Consider the following 20,549-nt stretch of genomic DNA (forward strand, 5'->3'; position numbering starts at 1 on the left):
TATTAAGACTCTACCTCTTTACTCTTATCTCATCTTCACTGTAACCTTCAGATAACATTGTCAGGCAATTTAAAGGCTTCCCTGCGCCACTGCTGGTGACTTTACAGGCTCACACTCTGAACAAAACACCCCTGCCTTCTCAAATAGTTGATATAGTTTGATGTAATGCATCTATATGTGGCTGCATCTGGTTGACGGCCTCTGACACATTTAAAGGCTGCGTCGCTGTCACTCATCCTTCACTTTGACATGGCTGGAGGAACGAATGGGCCACAAAAATCCCACATGGATTGTGTAAAGGTAGCTAATGTGACATAGCATGAAGTGATTCTTATAGACGACCACACTTTCAAATCATCATACTTTAAAGGACAATTAGCGACCTTGTGTGCAGACACGCATGTTAATCTGCAGGAAGGCACACACGCATGTTCATAGAAGCAGCTCTCATGCTTTAAGCCATTGCCACGGCATGCTTTCCTGCCACAAACATGCTCTAACACCAAACACAACACCAAAGGGTCGCCCATGGGTGCAGTCCAAGAGAAGGCATTGTTGGAGAAAATGAAAAGAAAATAAGTGAAGACCACGAGCCTGAGTGACCAGAGGTTTAACTTTGATCTGGTCTCTGATTGGAACAGGCAGCCAAGTGTTTTGGAAATCTCTCGAAGGCAGATTTCAGTTCAAGGCGTAGGCCCTCAATTCATGCTCGTACCCTCCATCAAGACCTTGGCTGTAATACCCCTAGCAGCCAAGTCAGCATTATATAATGCAAACTAGAGTGTGTACTGTGAAAACAGAAGAGACTGCTCTTAATGGCTAAAGGCTACTAAGTAACGCAAACACAGAAAATCAATTAAAAAACTAATTACTTGCGAGAACTGCGAAAGCAAGATGAAACTGAAGAACTGATGGCCATTTGAGCAGAAATCACAAGCCTGCTAATACCAGTGTTCAGGCTTTTTTTTCTTCTTTTCTACCACAAGACTGTTGACAGAGTGATATTAAACTGTGACAGGCCTGTGGGTATTTCTGCTCTCATTTTTGCTGAACAAGACACAGGACTCCTAAGCCTCGCACAAGGCTTATAAGTCCGAGAATTCTCGTGTCATTTCCCCACTCAGTACAATTAATGGCTGCCTAAAAAGATTTGTTTTCGTGCAATAGCAGTCAACCAGTCATGCATTGAATAATGTCGGTCATTGGCATCTTTGTGCTAATCTTACTGAGACTCTCTGTACTTGACTTGCATTAATGCTTCACTGACTTTATGGCTATAGACGTTGGCCTCGAGTGGAGAAATGAGGCAGGCGGAACATTTGGAAAACAAGTTAACACTACACCCATTTGGGATCCTGTGTTCTTCATTCATATCTTCTCTAACATACCTTGAGATGGATAAATGATGCTGTATAATGAAAGTGTTTTCAGCTGATGCCGCCGAGGCATGCGGACACACTTCACAGACTCTCATGCAAGCGGTTGCGATTTTCAAAGCGCAGCATCACATGTGCAGCCCTCTGAAAGCCGGCTTCACTTCAAAGTCAGACTATCATTCTCCATGAAGCAACCCTCACATATACAGAAAATTTGACTTCACTTTTAAAAAGGTCAATTCTTTTTAAATCCGAGCTCTCTGGGGTTGGCCGGTTTCCAGCTCGGGCTACGCAGCCAAGAGCATTAAGCTGCACAGATGAAGTGCCACAGCCAACCGAGCAGAAAAACAACTTGTGCCTGCCTCGGCTGGGCGAGGCGGGGTCGGTCCGGGTTAGGTTTGGGCTTCGCGATGCCTGAGGCGGCCTGGGACCTGACCGCCATTAATTACCACTAATGAGTCGAGCTTGAGTGACCTGGTGATGAGGGACTGTACATCCTCTTTGCAGACGAGGGAGGAATTTGGGCTGTGATGGGACATGTGGGGAAATGTGGCTGTGCTGGTTAGAGGGGTGGAGCAGCAAGGATGCATTTTGATGTTGCATAAATAATTGCTGTGGGAAGAAGAGTATACACATGATGAGGAGAAATTAGAGGAGGAAACACAGCCTCCACAAGTTTCCTGATTTATGCTGCTGTATATGGTGTTCCTCAAGAAGCTTTTGCCATTTTAGAGGAATGTCAAGTCACTTTCAAAGACTTTAGTATCCGTGTTTTGCTGTTTTAAACTCTTTCGTGAACCCCACCTCATGAACCAAGTGGAGAGTTGAATACTGCACTTGGCCGTTTCAACAATGACTCCCTTTTTGCATTTATATTCCTGGCATGTATGAATCTGACGACTCTACAGAGGAACAGAGGGAAAGACTGTGAGTTTGCATGTGTGAGTGTTGCAGTGCACTTTCCAGCTCCACATCCCGGTGTTTGGATTTGAAGTGGCTGCTCCCTGCCAGCCATCCTCCTCCGCCTTCTTTTGCCTCTCACAGCAGAGCACAGTGTACCTGTGGGGAGAGGCTGGGAAAACATGTGAGGGGGACAACCCTGCAGGAACAGGCGGGAAACCTCACCTCTCCAACTGGAGACACTCAAAATACGATAGCTTCAATATTTGCTTTGGCTTGGAGCATGTGCTTCGTTAAAGGATGTACTGTTGGCATTAGCTGTGACAGTTTTAACCTGCAATAACAATCCCAGCTCAGGGAACATGTTCTCATTTGAAAACTTGTGTGCAGTTCTTTGCTTGTCCATTTGTGCTGCTGTTTTCTGGCTTTATAGTGAATTCAAAGCCGGGATGTTGTTTTGAAAGATGCGCTTGCACGACTGATTTACAAAGTGATACAGCAAATTGCTCAATTACAGCCCAGCTGACGCTCACTCCGAAGTATGCTCACAGTCGTTCACTCACGAGACTCGACAAAGCAGCCATTGTTTTTCTGTCAGACTTTCCACGTTCTCCATAATAAGCAATACGGCTGGGGTCGCTGGGGCTCTTCCGCTGAGGTTCTGAGCATTGTCGAAAATTGAATGATTGCATGTCTGACATGAGTGTTCTTGCATTAGGAGAGTGACGGGGGATTTGCTAACGAAAGCCCTGAACGGTGAGGGTCATTCCCCCGGAGGAGGAGGGGGAAGCAACAGGAAGCTGCACACAGCCCCAGACCTCATCAGTCTCTGCCAGCTATGGCCCACTTCCAGTCGATGCCTATGCTACATGCAGCCACTTTGCGAAGTCAGAATGATAGATTAGGCTAGGTGAGTTAAACAATTATGGAGCAATTTGGAGCTCTATGCCTCATAAATTGTCGGTCTCCCACCCTGAAACAACTCCGGGAAGAGTAATGAATCGACATTCTGGAAAAGAAAGTCAGATAAGTCGCTCGAGCAGCTCTTTGATGTTAATAATAACAATATTAGAGGGAAAGAGTGTTTTATTTACTCACTTCTGTGCTGCTTTGACTTATCTCCTTAAAAAAAGAATTCTCAGAAAACCATAAACATGCACCAAGAGATAAAGTCAAACATGCACGGAAAATATGCCTTCATTTGAATTCCCTAACACAGCCCTGTGGTATTGTGTTTTTTATCCCCATGTGAACAGAAGCACGGTGAGCAGAGCTCCATGCGTTTACACTGTGCAGCATGTTATCATGCAGGTGACTGATAACGGACTCGTCTTCCCACTGTGAATACAATAAACCAGCATTTGGAAAGTAAATGAGGAAGGAGAGAGCGGGGCATGTTGCAGACGTGATTCTCTGGTCTAGTTTGTCTGCTGGGGTTGCAGCAGTTATCAGATTGTTTCCACCAGTCTGCAGACAGGAGACTCCTGGAAGGAGCCGAATTGAGATAAATGTTGTTGCTAGCATTCTGGTGTTGATACCTGGTGGATGTCATGCATGCTGTAGCTCACATGCATGAATAAATGTGTGCAGCATTGAAGACAGGGGTGTCGAACTCATCTTAGTTCAGGGGTCACATTCAGCCCAATTTGATCTCCAGTTGGCCGACCAGTAAAATCACAACATAATAACCGATAAATAACCACAACTCCAAATGTTTTCCTTTGTTTTAGTGTAAAAAAAGGTACATTCTGAACATGTTCTTGTTTCATGAACTATCTTTTTACAAAACGGCAAAAGAATTGACAAACAACGAATAAAGCAAAACACAAAATGACAAAATAAGAAAAACATGACAAATGAGACAAAAAGGAAACACAAAGCGACAAAAACAGAACAAAATATTACAAAAATGAGACACAAAACAAAAAAGCGAGAAACAAAATGACAAAAAATGAGAATGGCGACACACAACAAGACAGGAGACAAAAAAACGACCAAAAAAACACAAAACAACAAAAAAAGAGACAAAATATGGCAAAAGCGGGACACAAAAACTAGACAAACAACACAAGAGTGACAAAAAAACACAAAATGACAAAAACTATGCTCAAAACAACGAATCAAGCAAAACACAAAAGAAAAAAACAGGACAGGAAACACAAATTGACAAAAATGTGAGACAAACGACAAAAGTCTGACAAAAACAAAACAAAAAACAACAAGAACAAGACAACATATTACAAAATGAGACACAAAATAACAGAACAATGAGCAATCTAGTAATTTACTTTATGATCAAAACAACTTGTCATGGTCTAGAAATTATTTTTAAATTTATAGTTTTACAAATTTAAAATTTGCAGGTAATGTCTTTTCTGTGATTTCCACACTTTACGAAGTCATCCCACAGGCCGGATTGGACCCTCTGGAGGGCTGATTTTGACTGGCCACATGTTTGACAACCCTGATTTAAGACATAACAGACATTTAGATGATCAAATGGTCTGTTTATTAAACAGAAAAGCTGCATTAAGGTCTTTGAGCACCAGAGGAGCTGCTGGATTCAGAATGATCACACCTTGAAGGATGATGCTGGTTATGCTATATTTATTATTATCAATAAAACCCAGAAAAAACCCAGCAGTCTCAGCTCTAAGCTCCTCTGTTCCCACATAAGACATAAATCTTAAAAACTATTAAGTCTCAGTTTTAATGAAGGCGAAATAATTTCCTAAAACAGCTGGTGACTATAGCTTCTATTACTCAAACAAGTGTAAATAGTGCATTTATTGACTATTTTTGGATCTGGACTGAAACACATTTAGTATTCTAGTCAGTGTTTTGCAGCAGCCGGACGTTTATGTTGGATTGAGTGAAAATAAACTGCCCATACTTGTCAGTCGGATCGTTTTATTGCAATTGTTGACAACCAGAAACAGAAAAGAATATGACCACCATTCACAGTTTCAATCCTAGGCCTCTGCGAGGACAAGACATTTCAAATATCCTTTTTCACAACACATCCTCGGCTGAGCAGGCTCTACAGTGGATTACAAATTCGGCTGGTTGTCACTGCTCCTTACATCCATCACTTTGTGTAAGATTTTGTCCAGAATACTTTGAGTCATCCTCTCATGCCCCTCATTGCAAATGACTTGTTTGCCGCATGTTTTATCTGTTATTTTTCCAAATAAAGCCCTAAAAATTCACCTCTGTGTTTCAAAATTTCATGTTTAGTCGTATTTCTAATGAAAATAATCCCTTCCTGCATTAAAACGCCCTAGCTTAACTCTAGTCTGTTGCTGCTCTGGAATGTGTAGATCTATGAAGTGTCTCTTTCTGCCCTCCTCTGCCCACTTGCTGTAGGTCGGCACACCGGCTAGATTTTTTTTGTATACGAAGTCCTATAAATCTGTGCTTTTGAGACTGTTCAGTGACCACACTGACTGCTTATTTTTACTCATGATGTGTCTTCTATCATATATAGACCATTTTAGAAGGTAAAAAAAGACTTTCAAAGTAGAGTGTTGTGCAATATAAAATCTATATTATAATATATATTATTAATAATTTTTTAGCTGTATTTTTTTTAGCAACTTCTGTTTTTTTTTCCATTTTTTTAACATGTTTTCCCAGTTTTGTTAAATTCCAGATAAAATCTAGTAAAATCACAGAAAAATAGTATTAATTAATTTATTATTGACAATTACACCATTTTTGTTGTATTTAAATCAAATAAAAAATAGCATTATTTTACAAATATTTGCTGTTATTTGAAAGAAAAACAAATTCTAAATATTTCATTTATAATATATTTAAATAAAGATTATATTAAGATGAACTGTTTTCAAATTTTTCCTATTTTGTTAAATTACAGATAACCTCTGGTAAAACCACCGAAAAGATATTAATTTACATGTTGACTGCAAAACAACAACAAAAAACAGACCAAAACTGCACACAGTTATTTACAGATTTTCAATGTTTTATTAAATTACAGATATTTAATTCAATCACAGGAAAAAGTAGTGAAAATAAAACCTTTATTTTTCAAAGTAGTAATTCATTCCTTTACATGTGTGACTGCATGACTACACTGTTTTACTGTCTTTAAATCAGCTAAGAGATAGTATTTCGCAAGTATTTACTGTTATTCTAACAGTGTTTACAGTTTTTGAACATTATAATATTCCATCTTTTTTAAATAGATGTTTTCTGCCTGATGTGCTGCACATGTGCCGTATTTATTTGAATGATACTTAATCATTAAAAACACCAAAGATGAAGAGTAGTCACTGCAGCGGTAGGTTTTTCTTATTTAAAAAAAAGGCACTGCAGAGCCTGTACTGTGTAGATTTGGGGTTTGTGCATGAGAAAACTGTTCATTAAAAAGAAGCAACAGTAAAAATGTTGGTAAACAGCATTAATAGTGAATGAGAGCTGCGGTTTGTTTCCTTTTTGACCAGTAAGCTCGATAAGTGCCACACACTTCCTGGGAATACCTTCATCTCACACGCAGAGAAGAAACACCCTCAGTCAGGCTGAGACAGATGAATAAACAGTCAGTTCAAGCGTGCACACATTCAGGGGCTGCACCTGCCTTAAGGACGTACCGTCTTATCTGCTTCATATTTATGGAGTTTTAATGTCCGAGAGCATTGTCACTGAAAAGCTCCGAGTGTTTACAAGTAGCTCGATGTGATGTCATCCCTTTTAAAATGACCTGCAGGAAAATATCCCCTCGTAGCAAATCTCATTTTATGACTTTAGTCATTTCCTTTAATTACTGCAGTGCCCTCAGTGCTAAATGAGCAATTACTTCAGAACAGCGCTGCATTTAGCAGAATCTGCTGCGTCTATCTGTCAGAGCTTCTTTTTTCAGGGTAATTCACTACAATTCTTGATTTTACTGTACCGACTTCACAAAAACACATCTTCCTCATTCCCTGCCCGTATCAGATTATAGGAGGTAATTGTAAAAGAAAATACCCCCGTGCTTATTTTTAAGACTCTCTCCAAAATAGACTCATAGAGAAGTAGTGCAGGATGAGCAGAGAGATTACGGCTCAGTGACTTCAGATTTTTCCCTGCTGCTGCTGATTGCCAGCATTGTCTGGAAAGCATCCTGCGGGAAGTGTGCGACTCACGGATATTACACACAGACTTATTACCCTTGACAGAAGAAATGAGATGAAAAGAGTGAAATAATAGCGAAAGAGCTGCTACCTCGGGGTGGAATAACACACAGCCTGCAGGGAGGCTGGTTTCCCTCTGATTGGAGAAGATTGCGTAATTCTAGTCGTGCCCTTGTTGTGCGTCGGTCACCCGTCCTCCATCTGTGTGTGTGTGTGTGTGTGTGTGTGTGTAAGTGCATGCTCTATTGTGTGTTGATGACTTGTATAGTACTGTATGTACTTGCGTGTGTGTTTCTTGCTTGACTTACTCATGTCTGTCTCCTTTTTTTGCTCTCAGTTCCTGCTTGTTTCTATTTGTAGCAGCTTCTGCTCTCTTCACATTCCATTATTTTTTACTACACGTTTATCCTCTGCAGTTTTTTTTTAACCAATTCATGAAGTTCTGCATCACCTTTTATGAGTTCAGATTTGACATTGCGGATATAAGGAACCCAAAGTATGATTAAAAATCTTTAAAAAGTAAATAAATCAGCTCCACAACAAATGATTATATCACAGTAACTGGAACCTGCTTTTGTTAACAGAAACTTTAATACAAAAACTAAACAATTAGTCGCTAAATTAAGGTCTTAGTGCTTTCATAAGCTGTTGAAGTAGGTTTGGAAAATTGTAATCATCCATTTATAAGTGCATTTCTATTCAATTAGGAACTTTAATTCTTCATATTAAAAAAAACTAGATGCAATATCTCCACGGTTTTACAGTTTTTAATTTGCCTACATGAAACTTTAGACGTCTGGCTGTTTTCTGCTCCAGAGTCAGAATGTGACCATTTTTCACTGCAATATAAAGTCCTCCACCTCTATAGAAATAGCAAGACCGTGGCTAGAAGTGGAGACAACCTTTAGGCAGTATGGCACCGTTATAGTGTCATATATCTTAAAAAAGAAACACCAAAGCTGAATTTAGTTGATTATTCTTACTTAATGAATGTGGAGTGCCAACGGGTCTTAATATTACCAATAACTTGATATCTTATAGATATTTTGCTGCTCATTTGTTTCTCCTTCCTGTGGAAACACAGCCTGCAGTTCATCCCAGCTCTGACAAAAGTTACAGAATTTTTGTCACACAATTGTTGCTGGAATATGAGTCAGTAGCAGCTTCTTAGTTTTGCTAAGAAATGCAGAATTTTTATAGGTTTTAACATAATTTGATTAATGCAAATAATTTCTTTTTGAGTTTGATAAAGTATCACAATTTTAAGCTTAGATTAGATTAAATTTCCTGAATGAATGGCAGATCACAGACGAGTAGTTCAAGGACTGTCTGAAAGTTGAAAATCTGCAGATTCTCGCTGTTTTTCCAGTTTCTTATAAATGATATAACTCTGGCATGTTTGAAAGATAACATACCTTTCAAAACCAACGCAGTGCTTTGGGGTTTCGAGAATTGATGGCACCAAACTAGACAATTCAGAAAGATTTGAGTTAATTAGCATTTTCTGTGGCATTGCCAGCTTCTGCATTAAATTTGGATGAGTTGCGGGTGCCCAGATAGTTGGACAGGTTGGAAAACGACCCATAAACGGGGTCTATAGGCCACGACGCAGCGGCCTGGGTTTGATTCCAGCTCATGGCCCTTTCCTGCAGGTCCTCCTCCCATTCTTCTACCTACTTTCCTGTCTGCTTCAACTAATCCGTCTGACTGAACCTTTAATGTTGCATTGAAGATTTATTTTTATGGGAGTAGAACCACCTGTAAACACAACACGGACACATTTTCACCCAAAAAATTGCTATGATGAAAATATTAGTGAGCAGTTATCCATTACACATCCAGCAGACATGGATTCACTTTTCCTGACAGTCTGTTTCGGTGTCCATCATCTCCTGAGGGAAATATCTGGGCCTCAAGCCAAGAAATCCTGCACCATGTTCACCTGCTAGTCATTAACTTGCTCTGTCTTGTGATGGGCAGGTAGCATCCAGTGGATTTATCTGAGAAGGGTTTCTTTTTCTTATTAATGAAAACAGCTGACCACTGCAGCTGGAAACAGTTTGACTGTGGAGAGACTAAAGAACTGAACCTGTGAGATGTGAGAGCAAAAACAATCAGACGAAACCCCCCACAGAGCTGAAGGTTTGGCAACAGACTCCCTTCACTTCACGTGTAGCCATTTTGTTCACTGGTAATATAAAAATGTTGATTAGCACAGCCTTCAGGATTGATTCTACAAATGAAATAGATACTCCTTACCTGCCAGAGAATGAATCTCTAATTAAAGTGCTTCCAATTGAATCTGGGCTCCACATGAAAGCTGGAACGCACTGAATCAGGCTGCGATCACTGCGGCCTGTTTGCTTCTTGATTTGTCGCCGTGTAATGGACTTGCTTCAAGCAGTGTCGGTGATGAGGTGTGACTTCAATCAAGAAAATCTAATCGAAGACCAGATTGTACGCGACATTCATGCTCGTAACATGAAACGGCAACACGGTGGAGGGCAGCGAGGCGAGAAAATGATTTACCGAATTGTGTGTCAACAAGCAAAATCCTGTTGAAGTGTCCTTGAACACGACGTGAGACAGCGACTCTTTATCAATAGGCGCCGTTGTTTGCCTGGGCCAGGTCTTTGACCTCTGTGTGGAGTCAGTAAAACACCGATACTGGATCACATTAATTTTTGCGTTTGTTTTGGTGTTTTATTCAGAACAGGAGCAGAATAGGTTGCTTACAGTAGTCTCTTCCTTCTGATGATGTGAAAACAAAAATAAACCCAAACCCACAGATGGAACACATTTCCTTTTGGCGGTTTGCTCGTACTTGTGTATGAACACATCAGGAGGCTTGTGTGTTTCCTTCACAGCGACACACGATGCGAACTTGGAAGCTTTTTTGGTTCTGCATATTAGAAGAGGATCTTCAGCAGACTGTGGCTGCAGAGCAATAAGAAACATTCAGCTTGGATTTATGTGAACACATTGTTCTTCCAGCAGAGCAAGACTCACTTTCACATGACATAACTGGGAATGAGAGCTTTTATTCACCAATAATTATCTAGATGTATTTGCTTCATGGCTGGTTATGAACCAGTTTGCAGCTCCTGACTGTTTGTGCAAAGACTTCACGTGCTCTTGCCAGTTTCCAGACATTTGCAAACGTGCAGGTATTTTTCTTTATACTCCTGTGGCTAGCACAGGACTCACCCATTAAAGACTTATGGCTGCCTCAGACCATGCTGTGGTCACCTGAGAACCCAAACCGAGACTCTGGAGATTTACTGGCATACCAGCACTGCTCCAAAAAAATGTAATATTCACACCTCTATTTCTACCGCCCAGCACACGGTTATGATTATTCTGAATGAACCAAGCAGCCATTAGGGGTAAGAAAAGCGTTTTAACACATCTGAACACATGTCACTACTCTGTTTCCTGCTTTCCACCATGTTAAGTCTCCCTCGTGCTCGGTATACATATGGTGGCCATCTGGCCTGGCAGAGCAGCGATGGAGCCTAGAGTGGGGCAGGATCACTGTGATCCATGTACAGTTACAACCTGGTTAACCCTTTAGAGCCAAAGCTACCACTTTAAGTGCATCAAATTCTCTCCGTTTTTAAACACATCATCCCATTTTCCCTCTTCTTTCATTCTGTGACTGTTTGATTCCAATCTCAACTCCGTCGCCTTCGTCCAAGTCCTGCCTTAGTGCACCTGTTTGGATCTGATTTTGCCAAATCAAAGCTCCACTCTGCTGTCTCTGTATCTTATCTGTGAGTGCAACCCGAAGCCAGTGATCAGGCAGAGCCGAAGTATGTTTGGGGAAGTGCACTTCTCCGTGTGTCCCCTCCAAAATAGATTTAAATGCAGGGTAGGAGCAACATCGAGGTCAGCGTTCCTTCCCCGCCGCTCTGAGACGAGTCAGTGGATCTACAGTAGTCTGCCTTCTGACAGACAGACCCAGAAAAAATGAGTCAAAATAAAGAACATTGCACTGTTTGTTTATTCCTGTCCTGTGTTGCTGTAAGCTCTGGAAGCTGGCACTTTGTGTTTTAATACTTGCCCAAGTATTAAAGCAAAAGGCTGATTGCAGTCTCGTGTCTGAACATGTGTGCAAATTCTCAAAGGGGAATCGATGGAAACGTGTCAAGTTGAAAAGGCTTTGCGCATATGCCAGGGCTTTTTGAATCGACATATAAACATTCAAAGATGAGGGATAAAAGCAGAGACCTGAAGAAAATAAGAAAAAATCGATTTTATTTTGCATTGTGAGATCAGCCCGACACTGAGCTGGGCACAAACAGATTAAATATTTACATCGCTAGTTTGCTAACAGTGAACTAATAGTTATAGTTTTGGGAGAATCAAGACAGAATGTGCAAATGTTGCAGCGGTGAAATTCATTTGAATCACGTAAGAAGAAAATCTGTACAAGTGAAACACATGAGATACAGACAGGTGACAAATTAAAGGAAAAAACAACATTAAGTGTCTTAATAATGATCAGCCTCTGCGTATCACCAGAATGTGGCTTCAGAATGATCCTACACTTTTCACTGAAGATCGACCGCCAAGTTTGTCCACTAAAATCTAAAAGAATGCATCAACCTCATCTTAAATCACCAAATTTCCCAGTAAAAAACACACTGAGATGCTCTGCAGCACAGCCTAGCTGAAATGATACTACTGGTATATAATAATAATAATAATAATAATTAAAATAGTTACATAAATGTATATAAGAAGTAATATTGTACATGAAAAAATAAGCATACTGTGAACACTGTAGAAGAATGGGTAATATTCCAGCAACTTGGGGGGAAAAAACAAACAAAAAACAGCAGTAATTGTAAATAACTATCTCATAGTATACAATAAGTTCCTGTAGTAATATTATTAATAATAGTAATAATAATAAAACAAACAAACAACAGTTCCTAGCATTAAAGTGGTGTCTCAGTGAAGTTACCTATAAGCAGTATTATGCATTTAATAATAACAGTTTAATAGAAATAATCAGACATAACACTGCAGAAAAAAACAATATCAGCTGGGATTTATTATATCATTTTATATTTAAAAAAAATCTTGTATAAACGCCAAAATACCGTTGTAAAAAATCAAATTGCAAGATTCTACTGTTAATTTTACACCAGTTTAAGCGTAATATGGGTCTTAGCAGTCAAGAAATAATAGATGTAGTTTTTTAAAAGGAAAATGATTTCCTTTGGTTTGATCACAGTGGCTGACTTTTTAATGCTCTTTTGCATTAGACATGTAAATTTAATTTATTTTGGTAATTTAAGTGATATTTTCTTGTAGTTAAAAAATAATTTGAAAAAATCTTTAAATAATAATAATAATAATAATAATAACTTTATTTGTGTAGCACCTTTAACAAGAACATTCACAAAGTGCTTTGACAGATAGAAGATAAAAAATGGCAAAAATGTACAGAATGGATAGATAATTAAACGCTGGTTCAAAGGACGACATCATATGAGGGCGTTAAGAGAGAAGCTGAAGAAAAAATAAAAGACAGGAATAGATTAAGATCAGGAGGTTAGAAAGAGGGACTACAAGCAGTGAAAGTTTTAAAAGGGAGAGTGATAAAAGAGAACTTCACTGGAAGGCAAGTCTATAAAAATGGGTTTTAAGAAGTGATTTATGAGAAGTTCCTGATTCGGCGAGCCTTATCTCCTCAGGCAGGTCATTCCAAAGTCGAGGGTCCTGACAGAGAAGGCCCGGTCACTCTTGGATTTAAGCTTCGACTTTAGAACAATCAGGAGAGTCTCACCCGAGAATCTAAGGCTGCATGTGGGGACGTATGGGGTTAACATGTCTAGAATACAGCCAGGGGCAAGGCTTTAAAAGTGATCAGTAAAATCTTTCCTGAAATATTAACCTCAAACACATCATGAAAGATTTGAAAGTGCATCTTCAGTAAACAAAAGATGGAAGAATGTCAGGAGGAAGTTTGTGATTTTTTGCATTTGTGAGCACTTTGGCAGCACTTTTCTGAAGTGACATTTTGTTCTTCAGGATGTGTGGAATTCATATCTGACCATCACCGGGTCTCTTCTGTGCAGCTGTCTATCAGCGAATATGACTAAGCTGCATTCAGTGACATCTTAATGGGAACTCCTGTACTCATTACTTCTTCTCCAGTGACAGCGCCTTGCCTGGAGGATCATCCAGCCTGCTCTTCTCTCTTCAGTGACATTGAATAGCTGCCATATGGCAAACAGAGCTGGTGTGCTTAAAGAGAGGCAGGTGCTCGGTTTCATCTCTTGCTATTACACATCCTCAGACTACAACCGACCGTTATATCCTTGTGATTGTGACCCGTAAACGACTTAAAGTGTTTTCTGCAGCTGTACTGTACGTGGAAAACCTGGGAACACTGCATTTCCTGGGAGATTTCCGCTGTAGTGAAAGAATGACATCAGGAGCAGCCGCAGTGGCCGGCTGCGTCGCATGTAAGAGCTCCATCAGTTCCTCCCTGAGGGTGGACAGCGGCTTGCATTAGGACGCAGAGAGCCAGTGAGTCACCTTGCCTCAGTCCATCCTGCCAGCGATTACCACTTCACTGTCAGCTGCTCCCGTTATTCCCCTGAACCAAGGTTAAGGAGCTGCACGGTTAAGAGCTCAAGAGTAACAGTAACGTGTTTGCTTTATTCAATCATGTATTTTTTTCGTTAAACGGAAGAATTTGATGATGGCGCCGCTCTATTCGCCCCGAAACCAAAGCAAATAGAGCAGTTCAGGCATCATTCGTTTTATTTTTTGCACCTCTGACATGTCAAAATACGCTCATCAGCGTCACTGTGTTAAAATAAAATGCCTCATATTGTGTAGTTCCCACTTGTGCTGCCAAAACTAACCACGTGACCTCTGCGGGTGTCCTGTGGTGTTTGGCATCAAAAACGTTGGCAGTAGATTCGTTGAGGGCTGCAGGGTCAGGCCTTCCTGGATGCAGCTTGTTCCAGAACATCCTGCAAATGTTTCATTGGACTGGAACCTGGGAAGCTTGTCAATACCTTGGACTCTTTGTTTTGTTTCTCTACCTGTTCCTGAGCAGTTTTTTTTTCATGTGTGTAGTGCTGGACTCCAGTATTGTTTAGGTTAGCCGTATCATTGCATGTATAAAAGTGTGATTTTAACTGCAACATCACAAAACTGGTCTCTATGATTCATTGCAAAGTCTGACAGCTGCAAATTGCCCCCACTCGTATTTTTTCTGTTTTTGGACTCATGACGCAAATGGAGAGAAGCTTTCCAAACGTATGTCTGGGTTGCTTAGCACCAGGTTTGCCTTCATTCATTTCTCACCATGTTCAGTCCATTCCTGCAAACATTAGGTTCTCATGACTACATTCTATCTAACTGCTACTGTGGTTGAAGGGTTAAAGTAAATGAGAGTCTTTTTTTTAACCCCTTTGATCAATTATGAAAATTAATGTATCTGCAGTGTGATACTCTGCCGGATCACACCTGAGCGCCTTTAGTCTGGGCACATCATAGAAGGTGGGTCATGAATCCTGTAGACGCCCTCTGAGTGGGGTTTACTCTGATATATAATTGTCTGAGAGGAAGGTGGGAGGAAGGGAGGTGCCAGGGTAGCACACCCCCCCTGTGGCTTCAAATAGTTTAGGATGGATTTCTTGCCGTTTGCACAACAGCTCGACCAAGAGGACACATTGTGAGCAATTCAAGCAATAAAGAAGGTGTTTCTCAGTAATCCCTGCACACAATTTCTTGCTAAAACACAAAGAAAGTTTCTGTTCTTCATCATTTGTCTCGTTGGCTGGTCTGGACTGTAGCGGCTCACGACACCTGACGCCGCCGCTGGACATGGTGTTGATGTCTCCTCTTTGTTTCAGGTCACGCTGTCAGCGGCTCTCTGGTCGAACCTGAACGAAGATGTAGATGAGATGCTCTGTAAGCAGCCGCTGTGCAGGTTTATAATGTGAATAACTGCGACTTATTACCAAGAAACCGATATCCAGATGTTTGTGCTGCACAGTTTTATTGCCTGTATAATACATGGTGCATATCAAACACAAAAGGACAGTATCATTAGAAACATGCTGCATCAAACATGGGACAATTGAAGCAAAATATGAAAAAGTGGAGCTTTTTTTTTTTTTTGGCTAAGGGCCACTCCAGAAATATTATGAGTTTAGTTTTCTTGACTAAGAAAAACCATACTGCATCACTCTCCTTACATTAAAATGAAGATGTCGTATGGCTATAATTCATTTAATATTACCACAAAGATATTTTAAATAGTTTGCTCCAATTTAAGCCTCCACCAGCTGTACAATTTAAAAATGTACGGGTATTGGGAAGCACTACTGCATGTGTTAAAATAGTAGCGTTATGCTGATGGCGTGGTTGTTTTTAAATTGATACCAGATAGACAGAAAAAGTGGAATCACCTACTAGGAATAATGAGGGGAAGATGATAACTGTCTTTACAAATCATTCCAGCCTTTCTTTATTGATGAAGTTTTATCAGTGTTACTTTTCTCTTAGAAAAGCAAAATGTTTGCAGCAGATTTGCCTCAAACTTGTGAGTGATTTGCAGCAAAGACGTGTTTGCCAGTGTCGGCCACTGGTGGTGAACTTCCTGCAACATTCTGGTAATGAGAAGTTGCCACAAGCTGTAAATATTTTCGCTGGTGGTTTCCTTCCACACTTTGCCAGCTGTACTAAATATGTCATTTTATGTTTGGAATAGGAAGCATTTCTAGCATTTACAGCAATCATATTATTTCTGTCAGAAAATTTTAGTTGACTTTTAGCAATGTTGGAAATATTCAGAAAGGTCACATTTTTATTTGCAAACTAGATTTGTGACAAACTTGAGGTGGACTCCTTTTTTTTCTTTCTTTTTTGACAGGGACCATGCAGAGAAGAGCATTAAACACAAAGTAGAGATGCTCTGGACCACATTATACTCGCTGGTTTCCATCTGCCGTCTCTATGGCAGGCAAGAGAGGAACAAGTAAAGATAGAAAAACAATACATCACATTTTTTAAAGAAAAAGGATCTCACATTCTCACATTTACATGGTAAGAAAAGTCATGTCAAGGAGTGTCAGTGCTGATAGGTTTGGTTTCTCCAGATCCATTTTTTAGTTTCTTTAGAAAAGCCTTTAAAATCAGTTATTGTCTTTAGTTCATCCAAAGGCTGTTTTACGTAGAGGGATACAACACTGCCGCCTAGAAGAAGCCCTTGTTTTGCTAGTAGAGTTTACAGAGGTGCAATGAATAAAAAACTTGAGAGGTGAGGGCGTATAACCATGAACAACCTTAAAAACCAAAATTTTTCAAACTTTAGCAACCCCTGCTAGGGTAAGTTTGATGCAGGTTTGCTGGAATTTTTGCAACAATTTGGCTCAGATTTCTATTTTATGCGGTTATAGTGATATCTGAGGATTAGTTTTCTTGGTTCCTCTGAGTGCTGTGACTTTCTCCTTCAGTCCAGAAACATGCATAATAGGTTAAATGATAATTGTAATTTGGCATGAGGTGTGAATGTGAGCTCGAAAAGTTGTCTGGTGACCTGTGCAGGGCGACAGAATCCAGCTCTCCCGTCATTCTCTGAAGCATAATGTGGGTTTTAGCTAATGGGGGAAGTTTTCCACAAAGGTAGCCAGAAATCCACCGCAACTGCATAATTTCATTTGCATATAAAAGTACGACCTTGCTTGTAAACTTGCAGCGGTGTCGCCAAAGGTTAACCACAGCTGTTTGCCAGAAACCTGAAATTTTTCTGAGGCGTATGACACATTTTGCTTCACTCTAGAAGGTGTTACATTACCCTGCCTTTTCTTCAGAGAAGGAATTCATGACCTTTTCTTCTTTCCTGGACCCTCCTGCCATCCAAATCAATTATTTGCACTCCTTTGCTTGTGACTGTCCTTTCGTCCCATTTGGGGGAAAGCAACGTAAATTGCACCATAAACAACTGTTTGCTCCCACAAGCTGAGTAAAGAATGTCACTTTTGCCGCAGGCAGCATGTGCATTAAATTAGCTGCAGTGTTATGAGAGAGGAGACATTAAAACCAAAGCCACTTTTCTTCCTGTGATTAGGGGGCTAAGTGGAGTGTCGCAGCTTTTAGCCATTCCATAAGTTGACACCCTGCAAACACTAAGCAGAGCAATAAGAGACCGTCAGCAAATGGAGAATCTGCCTCGTCACTCTAGAGCAAGGACGAGGTGTGGATAATGAAACATTATTACCTTTGGGAGAAGCCTCTGACAGGTGTAACTAGGAGGCATAATTACTGCAATGTATGGCCTCTATTGTTTTCACAGTCAGATTCTCTCTGTTGAAACAAATAATTACAGCTTCTCACATGTGCTTGAGATGTAATGAGATATCGCAGTTTTATTCCCATTATGTCCTGCAATGAGCAAACAAAACCAGTGCATTTTTTTGTAATTATTGCCTGCAATAGCAGAATCTGAGTGTTTTACCACCAACTTCTACAGTTTGTACTCATATTCTATACAACAACGCTGATATAATGTTCATCTCTCTTTCAGGTGTTCTCAGCCTACCTGAGGGTCTGACACTTCACAGAGATCAGCAGCATCAGCAGCGAGCGGGGAAGAGCGGAGAGGGAAACTCCTACAGCCAATCTGAGCTGCGATCCGTCGAACAGTGCTTACTGGCCACAAGAGTGGGCAGTATCTCTGAACTCAGTGAGTCGTATACATGTGTGTGTGTGTGGGAGTGATGGGAAAAGTCTGAGCGGAGAAGTGAAGGACGACCTTTAACCCCTTCCTCCCTGCATTCACTGCAACGCACAAAGCCGCTCACCTGCACTTCCAACTCTTTAGGAAGATCATTTTCTGTTTTTGTGCTCTGCTGCATAATTAGAGGTCTGTAGAAAACTGTTTTTCCACGTTTGGTATGAAACAGCTTCACTGGGCTGTTGCAGGGCCTGGCCTCAATCTCCACCAACTCCTGAGTCTGATCACCCAACATCACTGATACTTTTCACAGCAGATATTTTGACTTGTCACACTAGGGGAGTACAGGTGTTGGCAAAAACTTCACTGATGACTCCGTTCTATTCAAGTGTGACCATGACCCTGACAACAAAACAGCTAAATGGAATTCACACAATATTCATTTACACTTGTCCTTCTCCGACTTTGACAAGCTGATATGTCTTTCAGTGAAGAAGGTTACTACTGCATCTCAAAGGAATGTGTAACAGCTTCACCGATACACGAAAAAGAAAAGAAAACTGTAAGTGTGAGACACTCTTCTCCTTTTTTGGACGTCAGTGACAGATGAAGCTTTATGTTTCACATTTATAACAATGTTTTTAAACCCAAACTGTGATCTTCTCCCTAACCTTAGCAAGGGTTTTTGTTGTGTGAACAAAAGCACAGAAAATACCAGAAAGCAGCAACTAATAATGTGAGTAAACAGCAACTGAAAAGCATTTGAATGTGTGTATTTTAGCACAAACCTTGATCATTCTCTAAACTTAACCAAATGGTTTTAGTGCCGAAACTTAAGAAAGTAGCTGTAAACATCAACTGAAAATCAAAGTAGTGACATAAAACATCTCACAGGGCTTAAACTCCACTTTTTTGTGTTACAGTTGATGGTTTTAGGCCACTTCCACCCCTGCAGCTACATTATGTAAATTTTACTGGTCTTTTTATATGTAAAGTGAAACTTGTAAGTCGTAATGTAAAACTCGCTAGTCACAAGAACAGAAGAGGCAAAAAACAAACAAACAAGCAGAAGAACATAGGCATCTCATAGTCATACAGCACTATGGAGCAGTGTAGCATTTACACATTCTGGTGTGAGACTTTCTTGACACTGTTGTGGTTAAATTGGAAGGAAGATCTACAGTCAGGTTCCAAAATCTTGTGGAAAATCTTCCCAGACCAGTGCAGGCTCTTGTAGTAGCATGTGCTGTACATGTTTTGAATGGTGATGTTGAAATATCACATATGGAGGTAACATTTGTGTGTCCCCATACTTTGCTTAGATGTACCTGTGCAAATTTAGGAGAGCTATGCTTGAAAACTATAACTTGTGTTTGTATTTGGTTTCAGTCATTATGGCTGAAAGTCAGCTGACAAGGAGCATATTTGGCCACTATCATCCTCAAACTAAAAATGTTCCATTGTCCAAAATTGGTGTTTCAACAATTTCACCTTTTCTGGCAGGTATCTCACCATTTAGCCAATAGATCAGACTTTAATCAGATAACAATAAAGTGCTCTCCAGCAAAAAGGCTCCTAATTGGTACCAAGAGTCAAGATTTTCTTAGCCGTTTGTACACATAAACAAAGATTTTAAGCACATAGGAATTCTTGTGTGCGGCTTTCTTGGAAGTTGCGCACAAGTAGAGTAACCCAGGAAGACTTAAGATTGCAGCTAAGACCCTCTGGTGCAGCTGTAGGTGTGACTGCATCTGAGCAATCCACACACCAGAGATCAAATCTCACAAAAACATACAAAACTCTACTCTGTGTGACCAGAATATGCACCCAGAAGCCATTGATCATGGTGATTGACGCGACTAATGCAGAAACAACTAAACTCTATGGTATTCTAAATTATGAAACTTGACTAATGCAAATACTGCAGCTAAAACCCTATTGTGTTACCAGATTTTCACATTATTTTATACTTTCAGCACCACCATGGGCTTCTTATCTGTAAAGTGCCTAAACTTTTGGATTTCAGAGAATAAACTCTACTTATCCAGTACAATATCTCAATATGATCTTCTTCATCAGCATATTTACTGAATGCGTACAGTCCTGGTTGAGTGGAAATCTCCTTCACATTTGAGCTGGAAGACATTATGGGCTCATAAAATAATATGATGCTTAATAGAGTACAAACATTGTCCTGCTCTATCAGTAAATCGCTGTATCATAATCGGCCAGAAGATGTGTATGTGCCTCTTAAAACGAGTGTGGATCTGTGGGAGTCGCGCTGTCAATGAAAACAATTCTAATGAACCACAGCCATTCATTAAAAGTGACTGATTTTAGCTTATAAGTTTGACAAGTCCTGCAAAAGTTAATTGAATGTCTGTCCATTGACAATGTATTCATTATTCGAAGAATAATGGGCATCACAAT

General features: G+C 40.2%; 1 protein-coding gene across 2 annotated transcripts in view; it reads left to right on the forward strand.

Annotated features, from left to right (window-relative positions):
• The window catches only part of btbd11b (BTB (POZ) domain containing 11b), an 89,453-nt gene that overhangs the window by 38,941 nt on the left and 29,963 nt on the right, over window positions 1-20,549 (forward strand). For both annotated transcript variants that reach the window (XM_022189616.2, XM_022189617.2), the window contains exon 2: window positions 17,970-18,128. In XM_022189616.2, coding sequence (XP_022045308.1) covers window positions 17,970-18,128 — 159 coding nt within the window. The remainder of the gene's footprint in view (window positions 1-17,969; window positions 18,129-20,549) is intronic.

Source organism: Acanthochromis polyacanthus, chromosome 8 (assembly GCF_021347895.1).
Source record: "Acanthochromis polyacanthus isolate Apoly-LR-REF ecotype Palm Island chromosome 8, KAUST_Apoly_ChrSc, whole genome shotgun sequence".
Lineage (NCBI taxonomy): Eukaryota > Metazoa > Chordata > Actinopteri > Pomacentridae > Acanthochromis > Acanthochromis polyacanthus.